At 35.5% G+C, this 26,535-nt stretch overlaps 1 protein-coding gene across 4 annotated transcripts; it reads left to right on the plus strand.

Annotated features, from left to right (window-relative positions):
* Window positions 1-2,445: 2,445 nt before the first annotated feature.
* LOC120624012 (tenascin-like) lies at window positions 2,446-8,388 on the plus strand. Of its 4 annotated transcripts, none has more exons than XM_039890315.1 (7): window positions 2,446-2,640; window positions 3,713-3,862; window positions 4,367-4,534; window positions 5,032-5,172; window positions 5,969-6,157; window positions 7,093-7,250; window positions 7,929-8,062. In XM_039890315.1, the coding sequence occupies exons 1-6, from the start codon at window positions 2,559-2,561 to the stop codon at window positions 7,218-7,220; spliced, it is 858 nt and encodes a 285-aa protein (XP_039746249.1). In that variant the 5' UTR covers window positions 2,446-2,558; the 3' UTR covers window positions 7,221-7,250; window positions 7,929-8,062. The 4 variants fall into 4 exon arrangements, with proteins under 4 accessions (XP_039746249.1, XP_039746252.1, XP_039746250.1 ...); XM_039890318.1 differs by having other exon boundaries at window positions 3,725-3,862; XM_039890316.1 differs by lacking the exon at window positions 7,093-7,250 and having other exon boundaries at window positions 7,929-8,388.
* The last annotated feature ends 18,147 nt before the right edge of the window (window positions 8,389-26,535 follow it).

A 26,535-nucleotide genomic window follows, 5' to 3' on the forward strand; every position in this document is an offset into this window, starting at 1 on the left:
GTGACAAAGGAGCTGGCTCAGTATAGCTGCATACTAAAAAGCGCAGCACTGGTTTTCAGCCAGCCCCATTATCTTCGTCGTCACTGAAGCAAGTGTTGTTTATACGAGTTTAGTTTGTCTCTTATAGGGGTTTCAATAGTGGCGTGCACATGGCTTTTGTCCTAAGTATGCATAAAGAAGGAAGAACTAAATCGCTTAGTAAGTTACCTTTTAGACAAATCCGATTATGGCAGCTTAGAATTAATTTCTATTAAATTAATATTTCTATAAAATAAGGCAGGTACTCAATATGTAGACATATTCAATAACTACCTTCAGACTCGCTAAGCCGATTGGCCCGTTATTTAAACCGACTTTTTCGGCCAAGTACAAGTAATTAAAAAAACTGCCGAGCACTCGGTCTCGGTCTATCATTAAAATAGACGAATAATATTCCTAATGTTACTAATCACTCAAGAATGATCTTCTAGTCATTAAAATAAATCGACTAATATTCAATGCTTCAACATGTTTTTCAATTTATTTCAGGTAATTTGTGATGTACCTATTTTTTTAGGTTAAACTGAAAATTTATATCCTAGGCCATTATTTGCGATTGTCAATGTTTACGTGTTTAAAGGAGTGTCAAAGGTAATCTCTTATCTTTCAAGTGATGAGGAACTCAAGCAACAAATTTAAGGTCAAATAACTTATCAGCAATTTACGGAAAGACTCAACTATATATTTGTAATATTAAGTTAACTTGTCTTTATTTTTTTCATACATTACAAGTTAACCGCATCCTAAGTTGGTAGTGGGCTAACCTGTTAAGGCTATAGCAGTTTTAACTCATATCGGCTCATATCATAATCGGCATCGTAGCGAAACGTTAAATCATTTGGTGACACACATTTGTCGGTAGAGTGGTAACTATCAATGGCCAGACTAAAGAAAATTCTGAAATTTTAAATTCCCAAACGAGAAACCCGGGACTTCCACTCACTTTAATCGCAAACATAATTATAAAAATGACTTTTCATACAATATTCACATTGGTTGGATCTGCACAGTGAGTTTGAATTCACTGTTAGACATGGCTTTGCTCGCTCGCAATCGAGAAGACGATTTCGAGTATGGAAATACTTTAACATCGCAGTATAATAAATCTTATTACGCAATATTGCGTACAATTCATTAGCTCGGGCTTTTGCATATATTACAAACGTTCTGTCATACAAGATTTCCGACCCTAAAACGATTAAGGTTAGGTCCATTTTACTTTGACGATACAGATTTTAATTTTCTAAAACGACCCCTAGATTGCGAGCGAGCAAATCTTGTAGGGTTACTGTTTGTATCAGTCACAATAGATCTGGGAACGTTGCTATCATTTATGTATTTAAGTTCAATAGGCTGATAAATGCAATCTTATCGATTTGCAAACCACATACTATTTTAATAGATAGTTTTATAACCTATTTACAGGATGGGTTTTCAAAAAGGGATTTTAATATGAGTAAGGCTAACTAGGCTGTATTTTTCATAGTACGCATTTTGTGAGGTAAATTTTAACTCATGTTTCTTAATGCACCGAATAAATAATTAGTTTATTTATTCATAGACTTATTGTATGACTAGGTTATTGAACAAACAAAATTATTCAACACAATGATGCTGATACAAAACTTCACTTTTTTTTTGTTAACGATTAGCCAGGGCTTCACGACAATCATGGCTGTTAGAAAGCAATGATGAGGTCTAGGTTTGAGCACGTTTGCCAAGGAAAAGCATATTCATTGAAGGTACTCAAGTTATACTTTTTTTATGTCTATAGACGAGCGCTTGACTGCAATCAAACCTGATGGTACTTGTAACACCTATTCTCTTGATTTGACGGTACTCATATTGGAGGTAGGTGCTGGGGAAATTGTAATTTGGAAGGGCATTCCAGATCCTTGAGGTGCGAATCGTTCATGGTATATCTCCACGTAGGGATGCAGATCCTTACGGTGCCTCGCGGTTCGATGGTAAAAAAAGGGAACTAGATCCAACAGTTCGTGGTAGGAACTTACTGCTTTTTAAAAACCTTGAGTCGTCATCATCATCTTCAACCTATAACTTACCAGCGCACTACAGGGCACGGATCTCCTCTCAGAATGAGAAGGGTTTAGACCGTACTCCATTACGCAGGCCAAGCATCGAGAATTCTCAGACATGCACGTCTCCTCACGACGTTGTCCTTCATCGTAAAGCAAGTGATATTTATAAATAAAGCGCAAACACCGAGAAGTGAGACGGTGCATACCAGGGATCAAATTCCTTCGCCCGAAAGGGAAGCCGATGCTTTACCCACTAGGCTATCACCGTTAGACTTAAATAAAAACCACCCTGTGAATTATGTACTCTCAACATGTACGTTTGATAATGTACAACGCACATGGTATGACTAACAACCATGGATCACAAGCTACACAGACCGCACACGGTTAAGTCCCTGCCAAGCTATCAACCCGTTTAAACGAAGGCATATAAATTAAGTGCTATTCAATACACTGTGGCGGTATAAAGTTGACGTGACAATGTCTGTCTCGGAGGTGGTAGTTTTTTTTGTGGTGCTATGTGCGGCAAACGCTGCGTTTACCATTAATATATATGAAGACGGTAAGTTTAAAAACCGGGGGTTTTCTTTATAGCAGCTACTATAATTTTTTAAATTTCATCACAAGTCAAAAGTGTATTATTTGTGTTTTTCTTATTTCATTATTTAATTTTATATTTATGGTATTGGTATGTCTATTCAAATCCGCTCTCTTACCGTTTTTCCTTCTGCCAGAGGTTGCCTGTAAGAGATTGCTTGCAGCAATAAAGCCACCTTTGCATGCCTACAATTTTTGTTCTTTTGTTTATTCTTTACTAGCTGTTGCCCGCGACTTCGACCGCGTTTGATTTTTTTTGTCGTTTGGTTTCATAAGGATCGGTTCAGATGTTTTTGAAAGCGTAACAAACAAACTTACATTCACATTTATAATATTAGTAGGGATAGGGATAGCGATAGGGATTTTTTGTATATTTTGATGTTTGTGTGCAATAAAGTATTTCTCCTTCTTCTTCTTCTTCTTCAAGTGGCCAATTGATGCAGTAGACAGTGCCCCTGCTTTATTAATCTAAGACTGTGAGTTCGTTTCCCACAACTGGAAAGGTCAGTGTGATTAACATGAACATGTTTCAGCGTCTGAACAGTTATATGTTTATTATAAGTATTTATGTATGCATATACTATGTATTTATGTAGTTTTTATATAGATTCATTTGTTATCTTAGTGCCTATAAAGCAAGCTAAATTAATGATCCTACCAAAAATGTGCCTCAACGTTGGAAATCGGAATGCATTGTTTTGTTACACTTTAACAAAAACAAATATCAGAGCGTGATAAAAACTCTGCATTGCTTTATTTACAGTAAAAATTGACGGACCAAACATATGAGCCATCTGATGGAAAGTGGTAAAACCATTTCCTACATACAGAGCAACTGCCACGTTTATTTGCAAGGTCTAAAAAATAGTTAAGTTTCAGATCGGTTAACAAATGTCATACTTCTGAGGTAACAATCAAACATAAAAAAAAAACGATTTGACAACCTCCTCTTTGTTAAGTCAGTCAAAAATGTTAACCAACGAACGAAGTGGACACGGGACATCTAGTTTAATATTACTTACTCTGTTTTTTCTTTGACATGGAAAAAGTTAAAACAAAAGGGCACGAAGTAGAACGCTGTGACAATACGGCGTGCAGCAGGGTATGTCGACTGTTGGGTTTCAACTCCGGATCGTGCGTTGGCGATACTTGTGAATGCGCTAAACTGGAGAGCGACATCATTGAAGGTAAGTAAAGCAAATCAAAATACACTTTATTGTACACCATCATCAACCCATTATCAGTCCAGTACAGGGTACGGGTCTCCTCCCCTACGGGGTTAAGGCCGTAGTTCACCACGCTGGCCCAGTGCGGTTTAGTGCACTTCACACGCCTTTGAGAACGTTATTGAGAACTCTGCAGGTTTCCAGACGATGTTTTCCTTCACCGTTGAAGCAAGTGATATTTTAAATTGCTTAAAAACGCTCATAACTTAGAAAAGCTGGAGGTGAGAAGCCTCCATACAAGCAGGCCACCTCGCTCTCATCTCTGACAAAACAGAATAATTCTAAAGATTGTTAAACTTTAAAATGATGTTGGAAAAGAGCAATCTGCTAAGTTTCTTGCCGGCTCTTCTCAGGAGAATCTGCCTTCCGATCCGATGGTAGAGTCACTACAAACAGACTGACTTGACGTTTCAAAAGTGCTCATAAACTAGGCCTACTTAAAATAAGTGAATTTTGAATTTATAGATAAACTTGAACGAAATGATATACCCAACTTGGATGAAGATGATACCGGTAAAGGCGTGAGAGGATGCGATCCCAACGCGTGCTACCAGCTGTGTCGCCGCTTGAAGTTCCCCAGTGGAACATGCATCAATGGCCGCTGCAAGTGTGACAACTTCCGACAAGACCCAGGTATTTATGTCGATTATGACAATTTTTTTTTTTCTCTAAAAGTTAGCTCTTGACTCACTGCTGGTAAGATGATCTAGGATGGTAAAGGGCTAACTTGTTAGTTAAGGTTATATTAAACCCATACCCCTAATCGGTGTCTGCGTGACATCGCCTCGGAATGCTAAATTGCTTAGTGGCTCTTTTTTGTCGGTTGCTGGATAACTATTCACGGTCGAATCCTCCCAACATACGAGAACAGAGAAAATTCAGAAATTATAAATTTCCAATTTTTCAAGAATTAATAAATGGAATTTGAGCTCTCTTAGTTATAGCAGCTTTAATATGTTAAACGTTTAGCAAAAAATTAGAAAAATGGGTAAAGTTTGTGAGCTAGCAACATTCCGCGGGTGTGTAGTGAGACGTGCTCTGGGCGTCTTCTCTGTTCCCGAAAATAATGCACTGTATGCAATAATGGCCTAATGAGGATCAGTACTTAATTCTGTGCTTTTGTGTTACAGGGGCAATGATTGAAAATACAGTTATGAACGAGGCTAGATGCAATATGTTTACATGTCGCCAGATATGCCATCGTCTAGGCTTTCGCTACGGAGTTTGCGTTGGTGACACTTGCAGATGCAGCAATGCTATACGAACTAACGGTAATCGCATCTATGGATTATCATCATCATACTGGCCTACTACAATGAGTAGGGGTGCTGTCCCAGTGCGGATTGGTGGACTCGCCACACCTTTGAGAACATTATCTCATCATTAACTCTCCGGCATGCATTTTCACACGATGTTTTCCTTTACCGCTGAAGCAAGTGATATTTTGAATTGCTTAAAATGCACATAACTTGGAAACGTTAGAGGAGCGTGCTGGGATTCGAACTCGGCACCAAAAACTGAAGTCGAAGTCGTACTAACTAAGCTATCACCGCTTCATATCATATATGGATAAATAATAATAATAATTAAATTAAAATAAATAATATTATCTATGGTGAATAATTATAAGTCACTATTGATAATGCACTCCAGTCGAATTACCGATTCTGGGAATAGCGAGATATGAGTGCTGATAATATTCCTATATATTATATTTAGAGAAGCTTTTATCTAATCTGACTTGTGTGTTAGAAAATCCTCATAATGATTTTGAAGGAAAGGCTTGTTCGACAATTATTTCTTTACCTTTAAAGATTGAGTTTTGAGGAATGGTGTAGAATTTGCTCGATTTAGACACAAAGTTTCTACCCATCTCTCTATATTTATTATTGGTTTGTCTTAGTTATTAGTACCCCAATGTCCACCGCATCGTGTGCCCAAAATATAAGAGCAATCGTTGTTATACAGTCACGTTCCTATTTTTACGATACACTATATAATAATTCCTTAAATTAATTTACAGTAAATTTAAATAAAGTCTGACTTCATACCGTGTTTTTTTTATAGTTCTAGAAATACCGATGGATCAAGATATAAATGAAGATATTGAAAATTCAGTTGAACCTATTGTTGAAAGAATTGTCACTAATGCTGCGTCGCAAGAATGTGACCAGTTGTCTTGTACGATGGGTTGTCGAGAGTTAGGATTTCCTGGAGGGTTGTGCTTCATGGGAAAGTGCCGTTGTAATAAGGGAGGTTAGTTATTTTTTATTTTATTATAAGAGAAAGGTTTCATAGAAGCGATGATTTGGCGCGATTTCATAAAATCTTTGATTACGGTGTTTTATATAATATATAACGGTTGTTTTATTATGCAGTGTTCAAAAATAAAATTCATTAGCTTGTAACAAATAAAATTTGTTAAAGTCAAGACTTCAGACTACTTCAGAATATATTCATAGTATTAAAGTTTGACTTATTTTTTGTGTATGCCCAGAATCTCCCTGAATACACCTTTTCTTTCTTATAATGGTAGCTCTGCTCTACACTAGGATCCCATTAGACTTTTGAAACTTTTAGTTAACACTGTCACCTAGGTTTCTACATCGTCGCTTAGCTTACAACACCACGCAAGTCAAATGAGCAGTCTTTAGCAGTTACTACTATAAACAGATTTCATATTATATCTTTTTTTTATTTTTTTTATTCCACTACAAGTTCGCACTAGACTGCAATCCTAGTGGCAAGTGATGGGAGTTAGGGAGTATGGTAGTCATATCCCTAATCGGTTTCTACGCGACATCACACCGGAACACTAAATCGCTTAGCGGCACGTCTTTGTCGTTAGGGTGGTAACTAGCCACGGCGGAAGACAAAACCAAAAACCAGATCAGACCAGAGAAAATTCAGAAATTATAAATTACCAAATGGCCCCTGCCGGGAATCGAGCCCGGGATCTCCTACTTAAATGCACATCGCTCACCGTTGCGCCAGGAAGGACGTCAAATTATCGTACAAAAATCGCATAAAAAACTTGTTTATATAATACTAGAAAAAGGTTATTATTAGCAATATAACACATTTGTTTTTACATAATATGACAAGGGAGTGTTTTAGCGTGTCCTGAAAACTTTGGTAATTTCAGTAGCTCGGTATTGTTAGCTAAGAGGCGACACTTCTGTTAAATACAGGTAAAAAATACGAAGAAGCTTTGGAAAACTCGCTGAGAGCCTGTAACTCTGCTACATGCAATTTGATGTGTCTCCGGTTAAGATACCACGGGGGTTGGTGCCGATTTGGCCGATGCGAGTGTTTCTAAACAGTTGTAATGCTGTTGTAATTCAATAAGGTAATACCCGGCTGTACTTCAATGAGGTTTCCGGTTGTAATTTAATACCCGGCTTTACCTACCTCAATAAGGTTCCCAGTTTTAATTCAATAAGGAAGTAATTTTTAACCGGCAATATAATTATGAATTGTTAACTCATAATTATTTTAGGTATTTTAATCTTTATCTTGCACAATTAACAAATCCTATTTATTATAAGCATTTGAATATTTTATCTGACACAACTAAAAACTCTTTTATTTTAAGCATTTTAATTTTATTTTTTAATTTCAAGTTTCAGGGATGTCAATACGAAAGAATATAATGAAATGAGTCTCGCAAATTAAAAGTGACATGTTCCCAGAGAGTTCCCTATTTGAATTCCGTAATAGCTTTTTAATTATTGTTTATGATAAGTGGCGTGTTCTTAAAACTTCCAATTAGCCTAGAAACTAAAAGAAACATGAAAACGACCATCTCCTTTCTATAAGTTTCTAGGCGAGTTTATATATGGCGCCCTTTATACTCGATATGGGATTTTTTACGCCAAATTTAATTTAATTTTCATAATATTTTCTTGTAAGTATTTTATATTATTTTCCCAATGAATAGTAGAAATTACAGATAACTGGGTCATGGTTGTACGACGAAAAAAAGTCGATATACCTATATTAAACGACTGTTATTTTTTTGTTGCAGAAAATGGGAAAAAAAGTTTGAAAACGATGCAAGATTGTAACAATGTAAACTGCTATTTTATGTGTAGGAGTTGGGGTTACATTGGCGGTTCGTGCCGAGACGGTAGCTGTCTTTGTGTCTAAGAAACTAAACTATTTATAAAAAATAAGGGTTCTTCAAACCTTTTTAAGTAACATGTTGAGTAATGTGTTATGTTGACACAATCCATTCAAAAACCTTTATATTTGAAAACGTTTTATATGCTTAATGAAATTTCAGTTTTTAAACGTAAGATAAGAGTAGAAGGGATACCAACACTTAGGTATATTGGCCAATGTTATAAAATGTGCCAAATGATTTTTCGTATATTTTTGAATACTTCTTTTAATGGTTTACTTTGAATATTGGTCGATTTCTTTAAACTACTTATAACATATTCATTAAATATTCCGCTTACTTTTTTTTTAATAGATAACTGTTCTTTTAGTCAAATATTCCAATTAAGAAAGTTTAGTAATCAATTAATTGTATTATAATTAGACTAAATATATTAAATATAATAACGACTGTAATGTTTTTATCAGTTTCAATTAAGAAATATATTTTTCTCTCTTTTTTATGTCTTCTTAATACCTCTAAAAACTTTATTGGTTTCTATTAAACGAAATACTTATGTGAGCAAATTATTTGCTTCTGTTCTGTTATTTTGAGGCCATTTTGCACCGATTTTAAAGTTGATGATAGTGAAAATACCCCATATGCCTTAACAGGGCTCCTGTTCTATTTACTAATGGGATAAGTCTAGGTAAGTCTGTCTTGGCTTTACTTTCCACAAAAAATGCCAAAGTACATAAATATAGCAAAATGAGTTATCAGATCACGCACGTTTTAGTACTGCAGCCTTAGTACAACACTTGAACGAACGAACGAACGAACTCGGTACCCTCAAGTTGAAATGGACCTTATGTCGCTCAGCTTTGAGTTGCAAATCCTGTACTTCTGCTCATTGTTTTACAAACGTTCTGTAAAGAGCCCGAGCTAAAGAATTGTTGACGTTGACAAATTTGATCTTTAACTTAATACAAATAAGATCCAATACTTTAAAGTATTTCTATTCTTGAAAACAACTACTCGATTGCGAGCGAGCAAAGCTTGCTAAGGCTACTGAAAACCGAAGTGACGTCAGCAGCCGAGCCAACCGCATCCGATTCCTACGCCTCCTAAATAATTACTTAATCAATCCTCAATCAATCAATTAATTAAATAGACTTGCAAATGGACCGAAATTCTGAGCGGAAACACTTGATCCACGAAAACAGTTCTGCCGGAAGACGAGCGTACGTGACTCACATTAAGTTGGGCAAGTTTTAATTAGCGGCCCAATTCAAACCTACTACAACGAAGTTAATTAACTAACTAAGAAGCAAACCTGCTTGAGTTTTGGAACAGTGGAGATGAATGATTATTATTATCTGGAAAATTGTGTTTTTAAGTTTCGGTCCGCATAGCTCCCTAAAAGAATTGGGTTACTTCTAAAAAGTATGTTTCGATTGTTAATACGTCATTACTAACATTGTTTTTGTTAAATTTTTACTTAATATTTGTTACGTTTATGTGGTGTGCAATAAAAGTGTATTCATTCATTCATTCATTGTTAGGTAAATACCGCGTAAGTGCATTTTCGCTGATTTAACTGGAGGACCAGAAGATTAGATTAGATTGGTAAAAAAAAAAAAAACACTTAATATTAAATTTATGGTATAATTAAATTTATATTTCCGGTAGATTGTTCATAAAATCATAAGTAAAGTATCCGGTATTTTTATCAGCCCCTACTTAGGTGTTTATTTAAAAATGTAAGTAACAGGGTAACTATGAGTATACCTATATGAAAACCTATATAGGGTTACAGTACCAACGATGACTTCAAGATCTCTTCAAGTTTCTTTCCCCTTTTATTGTATAGCCCCTTTCGATCAATAATATACTAATTAACGGCTTATATAATGCACGTTTTATGGCTGGCGATTGGTTTTCTCTCTATTTATCATCAGTATTTTGACTTTAGAAAGAAGAAGACAAAACATTGAGTAACTATGCAACCGCTTTACAACGTTTATTAATAAGAGGGTAGGTTTATCTATACAGACTTGTTGCATTTAATTTGTCCCTGCCCCGTGTCAATTTATGAGTAGCAACATTATGGGAAAATATATAATACAACCGGAAGATGCTACTGGCGGCAACCGATATTTGCTGGGATCAAGTCAGCGGCGTCACTAAAGAACGTAACCCGCAGGGTGATCTCGCGACAGCTATGCGACAGGCGTAAATCTTGCAATCACTGCTGTCAAACGACACTTGTTTATTTATTGTATAGAAAAGTGACGTTTGACAGCAGTGGTTGCAAGATTTACGCCTGCGCATTGCTGTCGCGAGATACGTAATCACCCTGCCGGTCACCAGGGACCAGGCGAACGTAAGCCACAAGCAGAAGAATTATCAGTTGTCAAAGAGTTTAGGTAAATACGTCAATATTAGGATTTATATATATACATACCTAGAACATAATACATAAGTGATAAACACCCTAAAATGTATCTATAAGAAGTTCCTGAGTAAAAATGGCAATTCTTTTTTATTTCGTTTAATACACTTCAAGTTAGCCCTTGACTTTAATCTCACCTGGCAAAGCGATGATGCAGTCTAATATGGTAGCAGGCTTATCTATCAGTTTTATCCGAATCGGCTTCTACGCGTCATCGTACCGGAACCGTAAATCGCTTAGCGGCACGTCTATGTCGGTAGGGTGCTAATTAGCCACGGCCGAAGCCTCCCACCAGACCGGAGAAAATTCAGTATAAATTTTTTATCCCAGGAAAGTAAACTGATCCCGCAGGATTTGTGAAAACCGTTATAAAAAAAAAATATATATTTTATAATGAAAATGTACGTTGCGTCAATGTGACGGCAACGCTGATTTTCAGTTGGGACCCGAAGAAAAAACAAATGAGTATTTATTTATTGTTTATTGAATTTCCCCAGGTTCGGATGCATTGAATATACCACTCAGGTCTATTATTAATTTCAATGAGAATACGCGAAGGTAATGATGCGAGAGCTATGTAGAATATTCCATATCAGTTGAACGATCGCGAATGGGATGGGAAATATCGGAATGCCGACGCCACGGTATTCGCTCACTAGTTCATATTATAGCACCCTTAATTACACCAACCTCACCTCACCTACCTTCATTCTCGAACGTGACTTCATTACACCGGATATCTCGAATTGAATACCAAATGTGTAATTTATTATAATTTTCATTTCAGTTTCCAACACAACAGAAAACAAGCAATGTGGCATCTGTTGTTTCAAAAGGGGCTCAATATTATCGCGACTCGGTACCGGTACCGCTAGTTCTTCTTCGGATCTCCTCATTTCAGATATCACGTGGAGATACTCCCAGTGGGCGATGGAGAGAGCTATCTCACTCCATCGCCCACTGAGTGACTCACCTTATACCTAATCCTTAGAAATTTCTATCCGCGTCCGAATAGGTACTTAAATAACCTAGGTACTTATCGAAATCCAATCAATTACTGCCGTCAAGTTAACTCATTCAATTAATAAAAGAATCGCTACAGAGTTGGACAGTTTGGCAGTTGTTGGAGTCTGTAATGATGGCTCTCAGTAAATTTCACTCCGCCTTATTGATCTCGCGATATTGTCGAAGTTGTTGGCATTTCAAAGGCCTTTTATCTTATAATAAGATCAACTTATATAATAATTAAAGAAAACACATACAAAAATTCATGTCTCAAAAGGCTGTGCGTTGATTTTTCAGTCTTATTTCATTCCTCATTTAACCCTTTTGGGGGTATAACTTCCAAAATCTACGATACATATATTTCTTTATTTAATGTTAAGAGTCAAAGTTTCATGGATATAATTTGTGAAATAGACTTTATTTCCTAAATCACGCACTAAGTAAGGATTTTTCCACCTCCTTGGGGGTTGAAAAATCCTTACTTAGTGCGTTATTACGGCATAAGAGAAACTTACTGTCAAAATTCAAAGTTTTCAAACACCAGTTGTCTAGGCTGTGCGTTGGTAATCGGTCAGTCATGACTTTGAACCGGCAGTTTATTGCAACACAGACAAACTGACAAACCTAGAGAAGGCATGCAAGAAGTGATTTTAGACCAATTTTACATTCTTTTTTAATGTGAGATGGTGATAGCAAAAAGAACTCCCTGCTAAGTTTGTTCTGGGCTTGTTCTTGGACAAGGGCGCGATTGGAATCCTTGTAGTTTAAATCTAAAGCTTACGAATGTTGTTATGTACAATCTATGGGCCTATTTGAATAAAAAAAATATTTGACTTTGACTTTTTCTTTGGATTTACGAGAACTTAAGAGCCTGTGACCTAGCCCGCGATTGCTTCGGTTTTTATTAATCCCGGATATAAAGTCCTAGTGATATTATTATGATCTGGTCTCGGACGCAAACCATGGGAGTCCATATTCTAGATCTTTTACTACAAGGGCAAGGCCATTTCCAATAACAAGATAAATAAAGATGACTTTAAACATTATAAAAGACAATATTATACAAGACATGATATTAATATAGGGTATATATACGAGACACGGTGGCGGACACAATCTATTACCTAACTCCGGGCAATGGTACAGAGTATTTTTAATACTATTCTTTTCACCATCTGGGAAAAGTGTGAATTGGTAGACTACACCAGCCTTTGGTAATGTTGTGAAAACTCTCAGTCATGAAGGATTCTTCACCGTTAGCAAGCAAGTTATACGTATTAAAAATTCATAAATTAAAATAGCAAATAACTACGAAAAGTTAAAGGCCCGGAGATTGCCCCTTTAGCTATCATAATATTTAGGCTATTATTTCATAATCAGGTTATCGGTATTTTAAATATAATAATGAAATTTTTCTTCCGGTCAACTTTACTGACTGGCGACTGCACTGGGACATGTAAAGTCTGCTTTCGCGAACTTTATTCTTTTATAGCTTATGCAAGATATTTTCCTGTTCAACGAATAAGATAACATGCCAACGCCAGAGAATAAAAAGATTATTTTTCCCATTCACTTGAATATATCTTTTAAGCTTTTGTAGTTGTGGCGTTTTATAAATAAAAGGGATTCTTTAGTGTTATTTAACTATCAATGAGGTTTCTAATCTATCATATTCAATTGTTACGTATAAGTTTTTTTAAACGGTAAAAGGCGCATCGTTAGACCCTAACGAGGACAGATGGCATTAAAAGTCTTGCAAGGAGCCGCTGGACCCAAGCGACACAAGACCACGATTTGGAACTCCCTACAAAGTCGTATTGCCAGCATTGGACGTCCATTGGTTGATATGATTATGATGATGATGGGGATTTTTTGTCCCATGTGGTGACAGCAGATCAGAATACAGTTATCACCACCTTCCCGCGGGTGTCGTACGAGGCGACTAAGGGTGACTAAGGATGATAGCGCGTGTAGGTAACGGTGCGTTTGGGCTTATAAATCAGAGTTAATGACACAGTTTTAGTATTGTTTCACCATAGGAATAGGTAGGATAGAAACGTACTTGCAAATTTCTCCACACTCTCGCTGCGCACGCGCCGGCTGCGATTAATGGTATAGCCCGAAGTTTGAAAACGAATGCGCGATACGTAGCAATGTAAAAAATATACTGGTTGCGTTTATGCGTCAGAAAGATGAGGTAATGAAGGTCGGGGGATGACAGGCAATTGGACAGCGGTAAGACAAACTGCGTTTTGGTAGCGTAGACAGAAGGAATATAACTTAGGTCGGGCATCAGCGTCCTCTGTGCTACTACTACAATCTTCTACGATTACCAATCCGTCTGCCCAGCCTGAGGATTAAAGGTTGCCTTTAATCCTCAGGCTGGGCCGTCCGTTGGGAGAGGCCTTTAGTCTACCAGTGAACTGTTATAGGCTATGGATGATTGATGAGGATTTTCACACAATGTTTGCACGCCCGTATATTGCCCGACATCGGCTATAATGTTGATAACGTAGGCGTTCTGCTGCGGGTAAAAATACGTCAAGCGGTAAGTCATAGGTATGGACTGCGGTATCTAATTCGTGCGGGTGTTGCGGCAATCTGAGCATACTCGTAAACTAAAATATATTTAATTTCTATGTATACAGCGTAATAATGGCTTCAGAGAATTGATGGGGCTGTCGTGCTTCTGCAGTGCATCAAAAATAATTGCGGAGAATCACATTGATGACTTTACGTAATTATGAGAAAAAGTTCTGCAGGAAAATAATCAATGATGAGTAGGATCCGCGTAAACTCTTAAGGTATTTTGAATATTTTAAGCAGTAAATTGGATAATCACTTTATGGAGCACTGGGTACCCTCTTTATGAGTAACTAACTAATATACTAAGAACTGAAGAGGTTACCTTAATTAGAAGATATGTTGGGGAAATTTTAATTATTAAATTATATAATAAGATAATTGTTACTATATTATATTATTTATTATATATGATATTTTTAATCTTGCTGTTATCACAAGCTATGGAATTTTGTCCGAAATAAACATTATTTTTATTATTAATTATATAACATTAGCAAAGTTTTAATTAGTAGGTCGAATGAGAACGTACCGACTAGCTTAATTAAGTAACCCTGAATAACTAATCTAAGAGGCTCAAACAAGACTTAGCTGAATTATTATAATTAACAAACGTTCTGCACGTTAGTCTTGAACTTTCAAGTTCACCCACAGACGAATTACTGGAGTGTAAGTACTCATACATGTTGAAATAACATTGCCTTAATGTTTTATCGATAATAAACTAACTGCCGCGCCGTCTATACCGCGTGTTTTTCGGTTTTTATCACTCAATGGTACCATTGTATTGCTACCCCCATATTTTTATATATTTTATTTTACGGATAGCTGCATATTATTATTTTGGCATAAAGTTTTTCTTTTTTTGAAGTAAAACTTCTTTAGGAAGGAACTCAGATCTTTTTTCTGACGGAAGTAACGCTTAGGTCGTCTGACCTAAGCGTTACTTCTGTGTAGCTTCCGCTATTTAAAAATGATAATTAGGATTGGTCGTAAGTATATGTCATATACTCCACTCTTCTTGACTTTTACGGCAGCTAGTGGCATAATCAATTGTGCATTTGAATAAAAATTCAACAGTGTAAAAAAAATATTTTAAAATCTCTAAATATACACAATAAAGTTATTTGAAAATCTCTAAATATACACGTTTATTTATAACTTTTGTAATAAATAAATTATTGATTAATTTTCTGACGATTGCGAATTTCTATAATATTCAATGACAAGGTTAGGTTGGCATGATGGCATGAATGATTCTATTTAACAAATGAAAATATTTATAAAATGTCAAAGTGATATTAATGCATTTTTAATAGAATATAAAATGAAATAGTGAATATTAAATGAAATGGCGGAGGCCCAGGAACATTTTACTGTTCCATCAATAAATAATAATAAAAGTTTTACTTAGATAGGTTCGGAATTCAAAATATTTAAACAGTTGTGATTCCCTATGTAAATTTAATGGTTTGAAACTGACAGTTGAAGACAACATTCTCCGCTCCACTTTTAATTGTTTGTCAAGATAAAAGCGCAGTAGATAGGTACCTGCGTCACGAATGAGCGCAAGTAACTTCAATATACATACTAGCTTCTGCCCGCGACTTCGTCTGCGAGGACTTCAGAATTGGGTCTAAAACTTCGCTCGATTTTAATTATACCGCGGGAACTAATTGAGAGATCGATATAGAAAGTACATGCCCTTTGATTGACAGTGATTTAGCTCATAAACCATTTTCAATTTTCTCTCGGGACCTACTTAAGAGATTGAGATAATAGGTAGCCTATGTTCTTTTTCATGTCATATGCTACATACGTGCCAAATTTCATCCCAATCCGTTCAGCCGTTTTTGCGTGATTGAGTAACAAACATCCACACTTTCACACTTATAATATTAGTAGGATATATTTGTTTTCTGCTACAAGAGTTGTGGCGCGTTATCTGGTAAAAAAACCTAGATCTTTCTGGTCCGGTCTGTAACTGATTTTTCTACGAGATAAAGATCTGCGATGTACGGACAGACAGACCTGTAGATAACAGAGTTCCCTACTTATGAGTAGGGTGCAGTTTTTGTCCTGGGAATGGAACCCTAAAAATCAGAGCCTAAAATAAATGAAATACTGTTAATTGAAATTCCACCGAGTTTGAAAACAGCCTTACAAAATTCTCCTAATGAATGAAACCAAATGAGGCGTTAATTTCATCGGAATTTCCTGAGGGACTTTCAGTAAATTAATTAATTAACAGGACTTACAAGTCCGTGTTTTGTTTTATGACCGGCGTTATCTATGCCTGCGCAGTATATTGGAGATATTAAAGTAAGGTAATGGCAATAAATTCATTAAAACACGCACAATCCGCTACAATTATAAACGGGCCAGGAGAATTTATCAATTTGCAAGTGTGCCTGTTTGTTTGGTTGTTTGTTTGTTACCTATGTATTTAAAGAGTAAAGGGTTCCTATGGGACCATTCATAATTACATTTGCTATTTAGTATGCTACCCATGTTTGGCTAAACCGCTAATAAAATTTTAACTACTTTTAACATCCCGGAAACGGAGAAAAAATACATTTAAGTCCCAGAAATTAAAAAAAAAATAACTTATAACCTAGCTAGAGCATAATAATTGCTTTTGTGAAACCATGGTTGTAGGCATGCAAATTGCTATTGGAAAAATACTATTTCCGCCCAATCAATCACAATTATTCGAAATTCGCAAACTTCAAATAAACATTCGAAATTCAAATTTAACACCAGATCGTTTAATCACCAAATAACTCCGTTTATTTATCTTAGTAAACTCGACGCGTTAACAGGCCCACCCTTTCCAAGTTCCGAGCAAATCACTTCAAGTGAACCCACTTCATCAATCGGGGGCCGGTAGTCGGTACATTAATTTGTAATGGAAAACAAATAATCAGGGGTTCAATGTTTGTACGAATCCAAGATGTAATTGATAACGAGCCATCGACCTTAATCTATTGCCTCAACGCCGTTATGAAACGGTCTTGGGTTGTATGTTTCAATATTGACCGGATTTGTATGCATGTGATTTATCAAGACACGCGGTGCGTGTGAGCCAAGTTCCAGCCTAGAAGGAGGAACTGGCGACGCAGCTAGCGTGTTTTATAATACACAAACCATTTGTATAGCCTGCCAGCCTCAATGCTATAGATTTCGTTCTAGCTGTTCTAAAAAGTATAGATGTATCATCAGCAACTTAACCACAGGAAAATACTTCATAAGATCTACGTCCATTGCTGGGTCTATTAAAGGGTCCACAACAGTTTTGTGCCGGAAGCTACTGCGACTAGAAAACAACTAGGTACATTCATAAAGTGCATAATTTATAACTAAAATAAAATCAAATAGATAAATAAAATAAAGAAATACATTTTAAAGTTAGCCATTGATATCAAATATAAAAAATACATATTTTTATTAAACTCTATAGAGCAAAAATATTCAAATAGGTTTTTTTCGTATCAGGTCTTGGTCCTAAATTAGCATTCTCCTTTTGTTTGTTTCTACGAACACTACATCTCCTTATGTGCACACCTCCTTATGTGTTCGTATACTTTAAAACCCGTACTTCTGGTACGGGTTTTTAAAGTATAAGAAGAAAGAAAAGCTTGATTCACGCACAAATTCTGTCAATTACTGTCACGTAAAAACAGATAGTGTCGGGCGACTGGCCAGTACTTTATGTCGATGACAACGGTAAATCACTTTCAGCTGATGCGTCGCCTAATTTCGGTGGATATTTTGGTAGATAAATCGCCTGTCCATTGTCTATTCGTTAAACAAACCGTGAATAAATCCATGCCGTAAATCATAGGGCCGATATAAAAAATGCATGTGCTCATGAATATGTTTTCTGAGTCCACCTCAGCCACCTATAAATGTCCCACAGTTGGACAATGGTTCTTTTTGTTGTATTCTGTATCCTATGGTTGCCTACTGCTTAGCGATAAGGCCGTATTTTGTATCCTACTGCTTAAAGTGTTTACTTATCTTTTGATGTTCTTAGCATATTTTTGGTGTAAAAATAAACACATTGCCATCCTGCAAAAGTAGGGAGGGCCTTAGAAGTTGAACCAACCACCTAAATGTTGTCTGTCACAATTTGTGTCAAAAGTTGTTAGTGATAAAAATCGCAACCCACGAGTGCTTTACGAGATACGGTGGTGGACATTACCCGTGCCAGTGAGGAATACGGCAGTGGCTAGTTACGACCCTAATATTCATATATATATATATATATATATATACTACATCTATACTACCCCAATCGGAACACTAAATAGCTTGGCGGCACGGCTTGGTCTTTTATAACTAGACACACCGGTGCCCACACCAGATTTTCCCCCTCCCTGGGATCGAGCCCGATACCTCCCACTCAAAACCACAGCCCTTCCGCTGCGCTAGGGAGGTCGTCATCACTCGTTACGAATTTGTGACGCTTGAATTCAACGACTGCCTGCGACTTGTTTATGTTAGGGGGTCTACCAATACTGCGCTTTGGTCGTTGCTCTAACAGCTAGGAACCTCAATATCTAGTCTTATTGAATGATACTACAGAAATGGAGTAGTTACATAATTTAATTTAAGTTTTATATTTAAGCACTGAATACAATATAATTTTTAATGATTACTTAATAAAAGTTTGAGCTTATGAGCTATAATGAATAATTTTCGGCATGACGATATTTACACTTAATTTTTTTCTTAAATTTCTTGTTTATGTAAAGAATCGAACATATAATTTTTAGTGTAAAGATCGATTAGAAAATATTAAAAAAACTATGAAAACATCTTTTCATATAGAATCCTTGTTTTTAAATATTTTAGTTGCTTTTATTTATTTCAACACATTTGTTTTCCTTTAAAAAACATATTTTACGCCAAATACTAATGAAACGATTGTTCAGATGACAAGACAAGTAAGAAAAAAATGAGAATATCTTTTATAGACTTGACTTTTCCGCAGACACTGTAAAGATTATCACAGACAACTGCATCCAGTTAGGGTACAGTAGCCTCCCAAGTGTCTGCCATATCGTCGGCAAGTGGAGCTGCACTCCCAAGATGTGCAGCGAGGAATGTTGGGCCTTGGAGTGTAAAGCTGTCTCTTTTGCAGAACGTGGACTGGATCTGTAAAAAGGAGAAGGAAGATCGTGGTAAATAACTTCATCTTCTGCAGCCTATTAACATCCAACTGCTCACAGGCTCGTCTCTCATAGGAGAGACGGTTTTAGAGCATAGACCCACCACGATGCTCCAATGCGGGTTTATATTTACGGTTGTCTATTATCACAATTAATTGATATTAAATGGGACCAAAGGCTTAAAGTCCGCTTGGAATCACGGGTGATAACAGCGACAATTCCTCAACTCTGGACTAGTACTGAAAATTCTTTAACAAATATACCTTACAATTTATGGCCTGACCCGAAATTCGATTGCCACACAGTGGTATACTTTTATTTATTTATTTAAGTAATAATACATATAGATGGAAATGATAATTACAAACTAAAATTAATATTTATAATAAATATAAGCCGTCTAACTGTTCACTTATGGGCATGGTACCCAAAATGCTGGCGCTATTGCCCCTTTGTATAGCTAGACTTAGCCGTTGGGCTAAATAAGCACCAGCTCTTGGTAAATTCGATTTAAATTTTTAAGTAATATGACATCTATACGGATAGATAATATATTCTAAACGGATAATAGAATATGAAAATATTATAGCATCAATTATTTTGGTTTATTCCTACACTAGCAGGAAATTTTGCTTTCAGGCTGCGAGGCAGAGATCCGGTTCCAAAAAATTGCAACTGAGTTTTAAATTTATAATTAATTTATTTAGCATCTAGTCTTGCAGTGGATTTCCATCTATTGTTTAAAATGTGTTTAATTAATAATAAACATTTCATAAACATTAAAAGACGTTATTTGTTAATGCCCGTTGAGTATTTCCATACTCTATCTCAGAACACTCTTTCCAGAATTCTGCAGCAAATCGAAAAATACCTTAGTCACTAACTAAAAAGATCGCCATTTCTAAATTAAAAGTAAAAAAACTAAGTATATACTGACTGTAATTATTTTCCACGATCTCTTCACATTGCGTTGAGGCCACAAAAGCCACTACCAAGAAGATAGCAAGAACCAGACACGCCTTCATGATTGAATCGCACGATTTAACTGTGAAATTGCAGAACTAAGCAAGTTATTTATACATTCTCCATACTCCTACGTATCGTCTTTGCGCTCTCTAACTTTATCACGTCTTAATGTGATAACTTGCCGAAAATAACGCTGTGTTACGAATCGTTTGCTGCAAATTTTAGCATCACTTTAAAATATGTCGTAACCGTGCAGCAGTGGAATGTGTTTTAATAAATTTAGTAAACTACAAACGAATAGAATAACAGTGCGGCACCCACAGGGAATTACCGAAGTCAATTTCCCTGGAACAGAATTGCAAGTGATAAATTCATATCACGTTTTATAAATTGAGTTTATATTATTCTATATATAGAGTTGCAAGTCGTTTGTCTACGTTTTCCATTTGTTATTATAAATGTATTTGAATTACCTTTTTGATAAGATTGTATCAATCGAGTGTTTATGTTTACTCACGCTCTAGTTTTAAGAAAACTTGAGTACTGTTTTCTTAAGCTATTAATGTATTAATTACTTGGAATTCTTTGTACAGACTTTTCCTGTTTACCTGTCTGTGTCAGTATGTACTTATATTAAGGTTAACCTAGATTTTTTATTAAACATTACGAGTATATTAGGGACAATTCTGAATCAGATTCTGATAAGAAAAGAACCCTGGTGACAATTATAAGTCTCGTTTTCTTTCTTTTATTGCATTATTGGTTTTAAATGTAGTGATTGGTCTAGTGGTACCATTTTAGACCATAATTAATTATGAAGGATTTGTGTCAGGATCGGTACAAAATGGTCGTAAATTAAAAAAAAATACACAAAATTTGCAATATACTCGTCAATAAGACCATGTTGCTCGCCATTAGATGTTATATTTTTATCCTATATGATATTTTTATACTCTACATCCATTCCATTGTTTTAGTATAAAACGATTAACGATTCTGAGGACGTAGGAAGAGTTGTGTAAAAACGGAAACACTTCTAAATTTGATTGCGAAAATATTAGATAACAATACATTTCCCTTACCGTGCCATCATTAAAATGTAGGTTTTTAGGGTCTAGACAGACGGGATTGTATTAGAATTGCACGACAGCTGCAAACTGCAAACGTCTGCACGATAGCTGTTATTTCCAGCTGGCGTGCGTTGCGTGAGCTCACTCCGTCTGTCTAGTTCCTTAGTAGCACTTAAATTGTTTTTTATGCTCTTCTGTATAAACAAGTTCATAGAATAATCTAAAGCCATAAAGGTACAATAACATTTTTATACATTTTATTTATTTATTTTTATTTATTATTTATGTACCATAAATTGTGATTGTGAACATAAGATACATGAAGTGTACAAAGGAAAGCTTATCTCTATAAGAGATCTCTTCCAGCTACCCCAGGATGTGAGTAAGATGATTTAATTGTGGTATAGGTCAAATAAAGGTACAATATATTTCATAACTACTAAGTATATTTAATATATCTAAATAATAACAAAATTCTACATACCACATTCTATTTTCACATTCACATTATATTTTCTAAAGTGTACCGCCTATTTCTACATTAATTCAAACAATTTGAAAACCTGATAATATGTGTACAAAATGAATAATTAATAATAATTTAATTTCTATATTATTATAGAATTTCATTGTAATTCCAATTAAATAGAGATACAATTTATAATACTTGCAACCGAAGTAAAAAGCTGAGAGAATATTTCACCCTCCTGATAAAATGGCTTGTTTTGCGCATTAGTTGTACAATCTATCTATTTATTACGAATTATAAAGCCGAAGGAGTGATAGCGGAGGAAATATTGTTTTGTGAAAACTTTACTAATTACAGAGTTGTACAAGGATAATATTGGATTCAAGAAGACGTTATTCTGCGGAAATCAACGATATATTGTTTCTGAATTAAAATTTAAATAAAAACGATATATTGTTTCCGAAGAAAATAGCGGAGGAAATATTGTTTTGTGAAAACTTTACTAATTACAGAGTTGTACAAGGATAATATTGGATTCAAGAAGACGTTATTCTGCGGAAATCAACGATATATTGTTTCTGAATTAAAATAAAAAAAAAAAACGATATATTGTTTCCGAAGAAAATAGCGGAGGAAATATTATTTTGTGAAAACTTTACTAATTACAGAGTTGTACAAGGATAATATTGGATTCAAGAAGACGTTATTCTGCGGAAATCAACGATATATTGTTTCTGAATTAAAATAAAAAAAAAACGATATATTGTTTCCGAAGAAAATAGCGGAGGAAATATTGTTTTGTGAAAACTTTACTAATTACAGAGTTGTACAAGGATAATATTGGATTCAAGAAGACGTTATTCTGCGGAAATCAACGATATATTGTTTCTGAATTAAAATAAAAAAAAAAACGATATATTGTTTCCGAAGAAAATAGCGGAGGAAATATTATTTTGTGAAAACTTTACTAATTACAGAGTTGTACAAGGATAATATTGGATTCAAGAAGACGTTATTCTGCGGAAATCAACGATATATTGTTTCTGAATTAAAATTAAAAAAAAAAACGATATATTGTTTCCGAAGAAAATAGCGGAGGAAATATTATTTTGTGAAAACTTTACTAATTACAGAGTTGTACAAGGATAATATTGGATTCAAGAAGACGTTATTCTGCGGAAATCAACGATATATTGTTTCTGAATTAAAATTAAAAAAAAAACGATATATTGTTTCCGAAGAAAATAGCGGAGGAAATATTATTTTGTGAAAACTTTACTAATTACAGAGTTGTACAAGGATAATATTGGATTCAAGAAGACGTTATTCTGCGGAAATCAACGATATATTGTTTCTGAATTTGCTATAATCTGCGAAAAGCAGGAGAATAGCATAGCGGCAACGTACACTCTACGCACGTTTCGCTCTGAAACCGGAGCATCCTCAGGAGATATTCACTTTTCAATGAGTAATAATAGTTAAGAACAACAAAAAATTTTCATGGTAATGTAAACATCTGGATACATTACCAAAGATCTGTTTGGTGTGGAGTATAAGGATTAAACAAATTATAAATTATACCATACAGATTCTCCTGCTTTTCGCGGAGTATAGCAAAGTAAGCTTTATTTTCATAATGTACAAGGATAAAGCCACGGGCACTCGCTTATTTACATGTTAAAAAGGGCGGTTTATTTGACTTTTGTTTATTTTCTTGTTTTTCTTTCTTTTACTCCCTAAGCAACCAATATTCTTGGTTAAGAGTATCTTGGCAAAGAGTTAGTTATAAGGGCGGAGAGTAACATACGCTATTTTTTATCTGAGGAAAACCAACGGTTCCTTCTAGTTTGTAACAAAACGTAATAAACGCAGCCGAAGATAGCGGGTATCAGCTGGTAAGGGTTATAATTCTGAAATAAAATATTAAAATAAAACTGCTACAGGCGTTGGTAGTGAGCCCCCAGATAGGAATTAGTTTACGGATGTTAATGGCGAATAAATTACCATTTATGTCATTTGGGCCTCATTTCCGTCGATTAATCGTCGTTATGTTTAACATTCGTTTACAAATGCAATAAATAAATCCTTCCAAAATCCAAAGTGCGAGTACATGGGAGAGCTGGCACAAACGGTTTCACGCGGTGTATGCAAACGTGTGATTTATCGCCGAGCTGGGTAATATAAAATGGTTGTACCAAATTGTTCGTAAATTGTTGTCACATGGTACAGTTTTACAGAAGTTTTTAAGTGCGCAATCCTTTTAAACTAAAGATAATGACGACTTTGCACGACTTTAGTTTAGATTTTTTCAAATCTATTCTTCAATCTCTATCATAAAGTTTAAGAGTTTGCTCGGTCGAACGCGCTAATCTCAGGAACGACTGATTCGAATTGGATTTTTTTGTGTTCTATAGTCCATTTATTTAGGTAGATTATGAGATATATAACATTACGCTATGATCAAAAGGTATTCCTTTTGGTCATGGTGGAGCATCAATGAAAAATGTTGGAGAAAAAATATTCCTTTTGAGAGCTTCCGAAATGTGCGATGCGTTTAAAGTTATGGCAAAATAACGTGCGACGGAATTCTTCGTCTTTTAAATATCTAAAAAAAGTCCTCGACAGCGTGACTATATAACGAAGACAAGGGGGCCACGAGTCAGTTTATAAATGGCGGAATTCCAAACGTTTCTAGATCCAAGAAGGTTTTAAGCCTGAGAAGCGGTATAAAAGCAGATGTCCGACGCGACTTAGTATCAGATCTCAGAGCGAAGTGAAAAAAAAAGGATATTGGTAGTGGGCAGTGGTGCATCTCAGGATGATTTAAGCAGATGCCGGTGTCTGTGTAGAATTCCTGATTTCCCGTGAGCATTAGAAGATTCCTTGTTGTGAATATTATGCCCTTCTCCCGAACTAAAGAAATTTTCAAATTTCCTTAAGATCAGTTCAATAGGTTAAACCGTAAACGATAGATGGCTACAAACATACAGAAACACGCACTTTGGCGTAATTATATTATATGGCGGATTATAACTAGTAGCGAAATTTCAAACAATCCGTTTATCCCGTATGCCGCTGTCCTAATTTGCCATCGCCCTCTTTTCATTCTTCTATTAGACGGATTTCCGCCTTAAAAACTTCCTATCTGATTTTCGTGAATTTTGGAGTAGTTAGTCCATTTATTTTTAATTATTAGCCTGAATGCTAATTTTGGAGTTTTTAACTCAAAAACATAGAATATAAAAAAAATCTTAATGTAATAGATTTTTATTGTTTTCCACAGAGCAATAAATAAACATGTTTAGGGGTTAGAGAATAACAAAGGCATACATAATATCTATATTTCCACGCGAACGAAGTCTGGGTGAATAAATAGTTTTCTATAAACCTGTATATCTAGAATCTACGATACAGTTTCATAGATGTTTCAGAAAATGTAATTTTAGTTAGTCAGCAGTCGGTTTGGGATACGACCAAGAAACACGGCTGTAGCCTACAGGCGCAGTTTGTTTATTTAGCCAACTAGTGTGTCTACCAAACTTCTGCTAGGCTGCTCCTTTGACCTAACGTAGTAAGGTATCAAGTGGAGTTTCGAATTCCGACTGAAAATAGACAACAAATAATAATTTCTTTTAAATTTTCGATAGTTATATTCTTAACAACTGTACAAGTGAAAAAAAGCTAAATTACAAAATTAGTAAACATTTGCATGACAATACACTTTTTAACAAATTAGTAACGGGCTTATTGGATAGAAGCAGGCGTTACTTTGCAGAATTCCAATATATATTATGAAAATTAAGCTTCATTCGCTATACTCCGTAAAAAACAGGAGAATCTGTATGGTATAATTTACAATTTCTTCAATATTTATACTCCATACCAAACAGATCTTCGGCAATGTACACTCTTTGCACGTGTCGTTATAGGAGAGTGACTTTACAATGAATAATTGTTGTCTAAATTGCTAAACATCTGTTTGGTGCGCCCTCTTTCGTCGGCTCAGGGAACGTAACGGGGCACGGGCAGTACGGGAGATACCTTTAATCGCGCTTTAGCCCAGCAGTGGACAGTTATAGTTTATGTTCATACATAGCGCTATATACTATTTACATTAATTAATAATACGTAACTTTATAACCATTGTTTTGCTAAGTTTTCATATCAATACACTTTTTAAACATGATTTAATTTAATCGCGCTAAAAGAAATAAACATTTTACTTTAAAACTTTTACTATCAACTTATAACGTCATTGCGCATTTAATTACGATATACTTGTGTTGATAAACAAGAAATGAAATGATTGATTTAACTGAAATTATCAAAGTAAGTATTTAAATTACTCAAAGCCATTATCATGCTAGCGAATGGGACTATTTCTGCGTTGTATTACTGATTTCTTGTGAGTCTGATTCTTGCGAATCTCTGGAAAAACGATATATTGCACCAAATATAATTTCAGCAAGTCAGCAGACAATTGAGGTAACGTCGGAGGAACATGGCTTCAGCCGCCAGATGCAGTTTATTTCCCACTGTTGCTCGCTACTCCAGCCATCCAAGCTCATTCCAGAATCCCAGCATACCGCCCAGGTTGCTGAGGATAGTGGCTGGTGATCCCAGGTAGATCTCGCGTTGCTCTGCCACGCCCGTGCACTCCATGCGTAGGTGTTTCATCTGCCTCCATGCATGCTCTGCAAAGAGGACTGTCGGTGACACCTACAATGGAAAGATGTCTGTTATAGTGTTAAAGGCGGTCTAGTTTTACACTTACTGCTTATTTCATCAATTATTAACTGTATATAAAAAATAC

Source organism: Pararge aegeria, chromosome 5 (assembly GCF_905163445.1).
Source record: "Pararge aegeria chromosome 5, ilParAegt1.1, whole genome shotgun sequence".
Lineage (NCBI taxonomy): Eukaryota > Metazoa > Arthropoda > Insecta > Lepidoptera > Nymphalidae > Pararge > Pararge aegeria.

What these genes read in the sequence shown, in the direction of transcription:
- LOC120624012 (XM_039890315.1), top strand. Translation starts at nt 2,559, where the DNA reads ATGTCTGTCTCGGAGGTGGTAGTTTTTTTTGTGGTGCTATGTGCGGCA. An exon ending in CAACTTCCGACAAGACCCAG is followed by an intron (nt 4,535 to 5,031) that starts GTATTTATGTCG and finishes TTTGTGTTACAG; the next exon opens with GGGCAATGATTGAAAATACA. An exon ending in GTGCCGTTGTAATAAGGGAG is followed by an intron (nt 6,158 to 7,092) that starts GTTAGTTATTTT and finishes TGTTAAATACAG; the next exon opens with GTAAAAAATACGAAGAAGCT.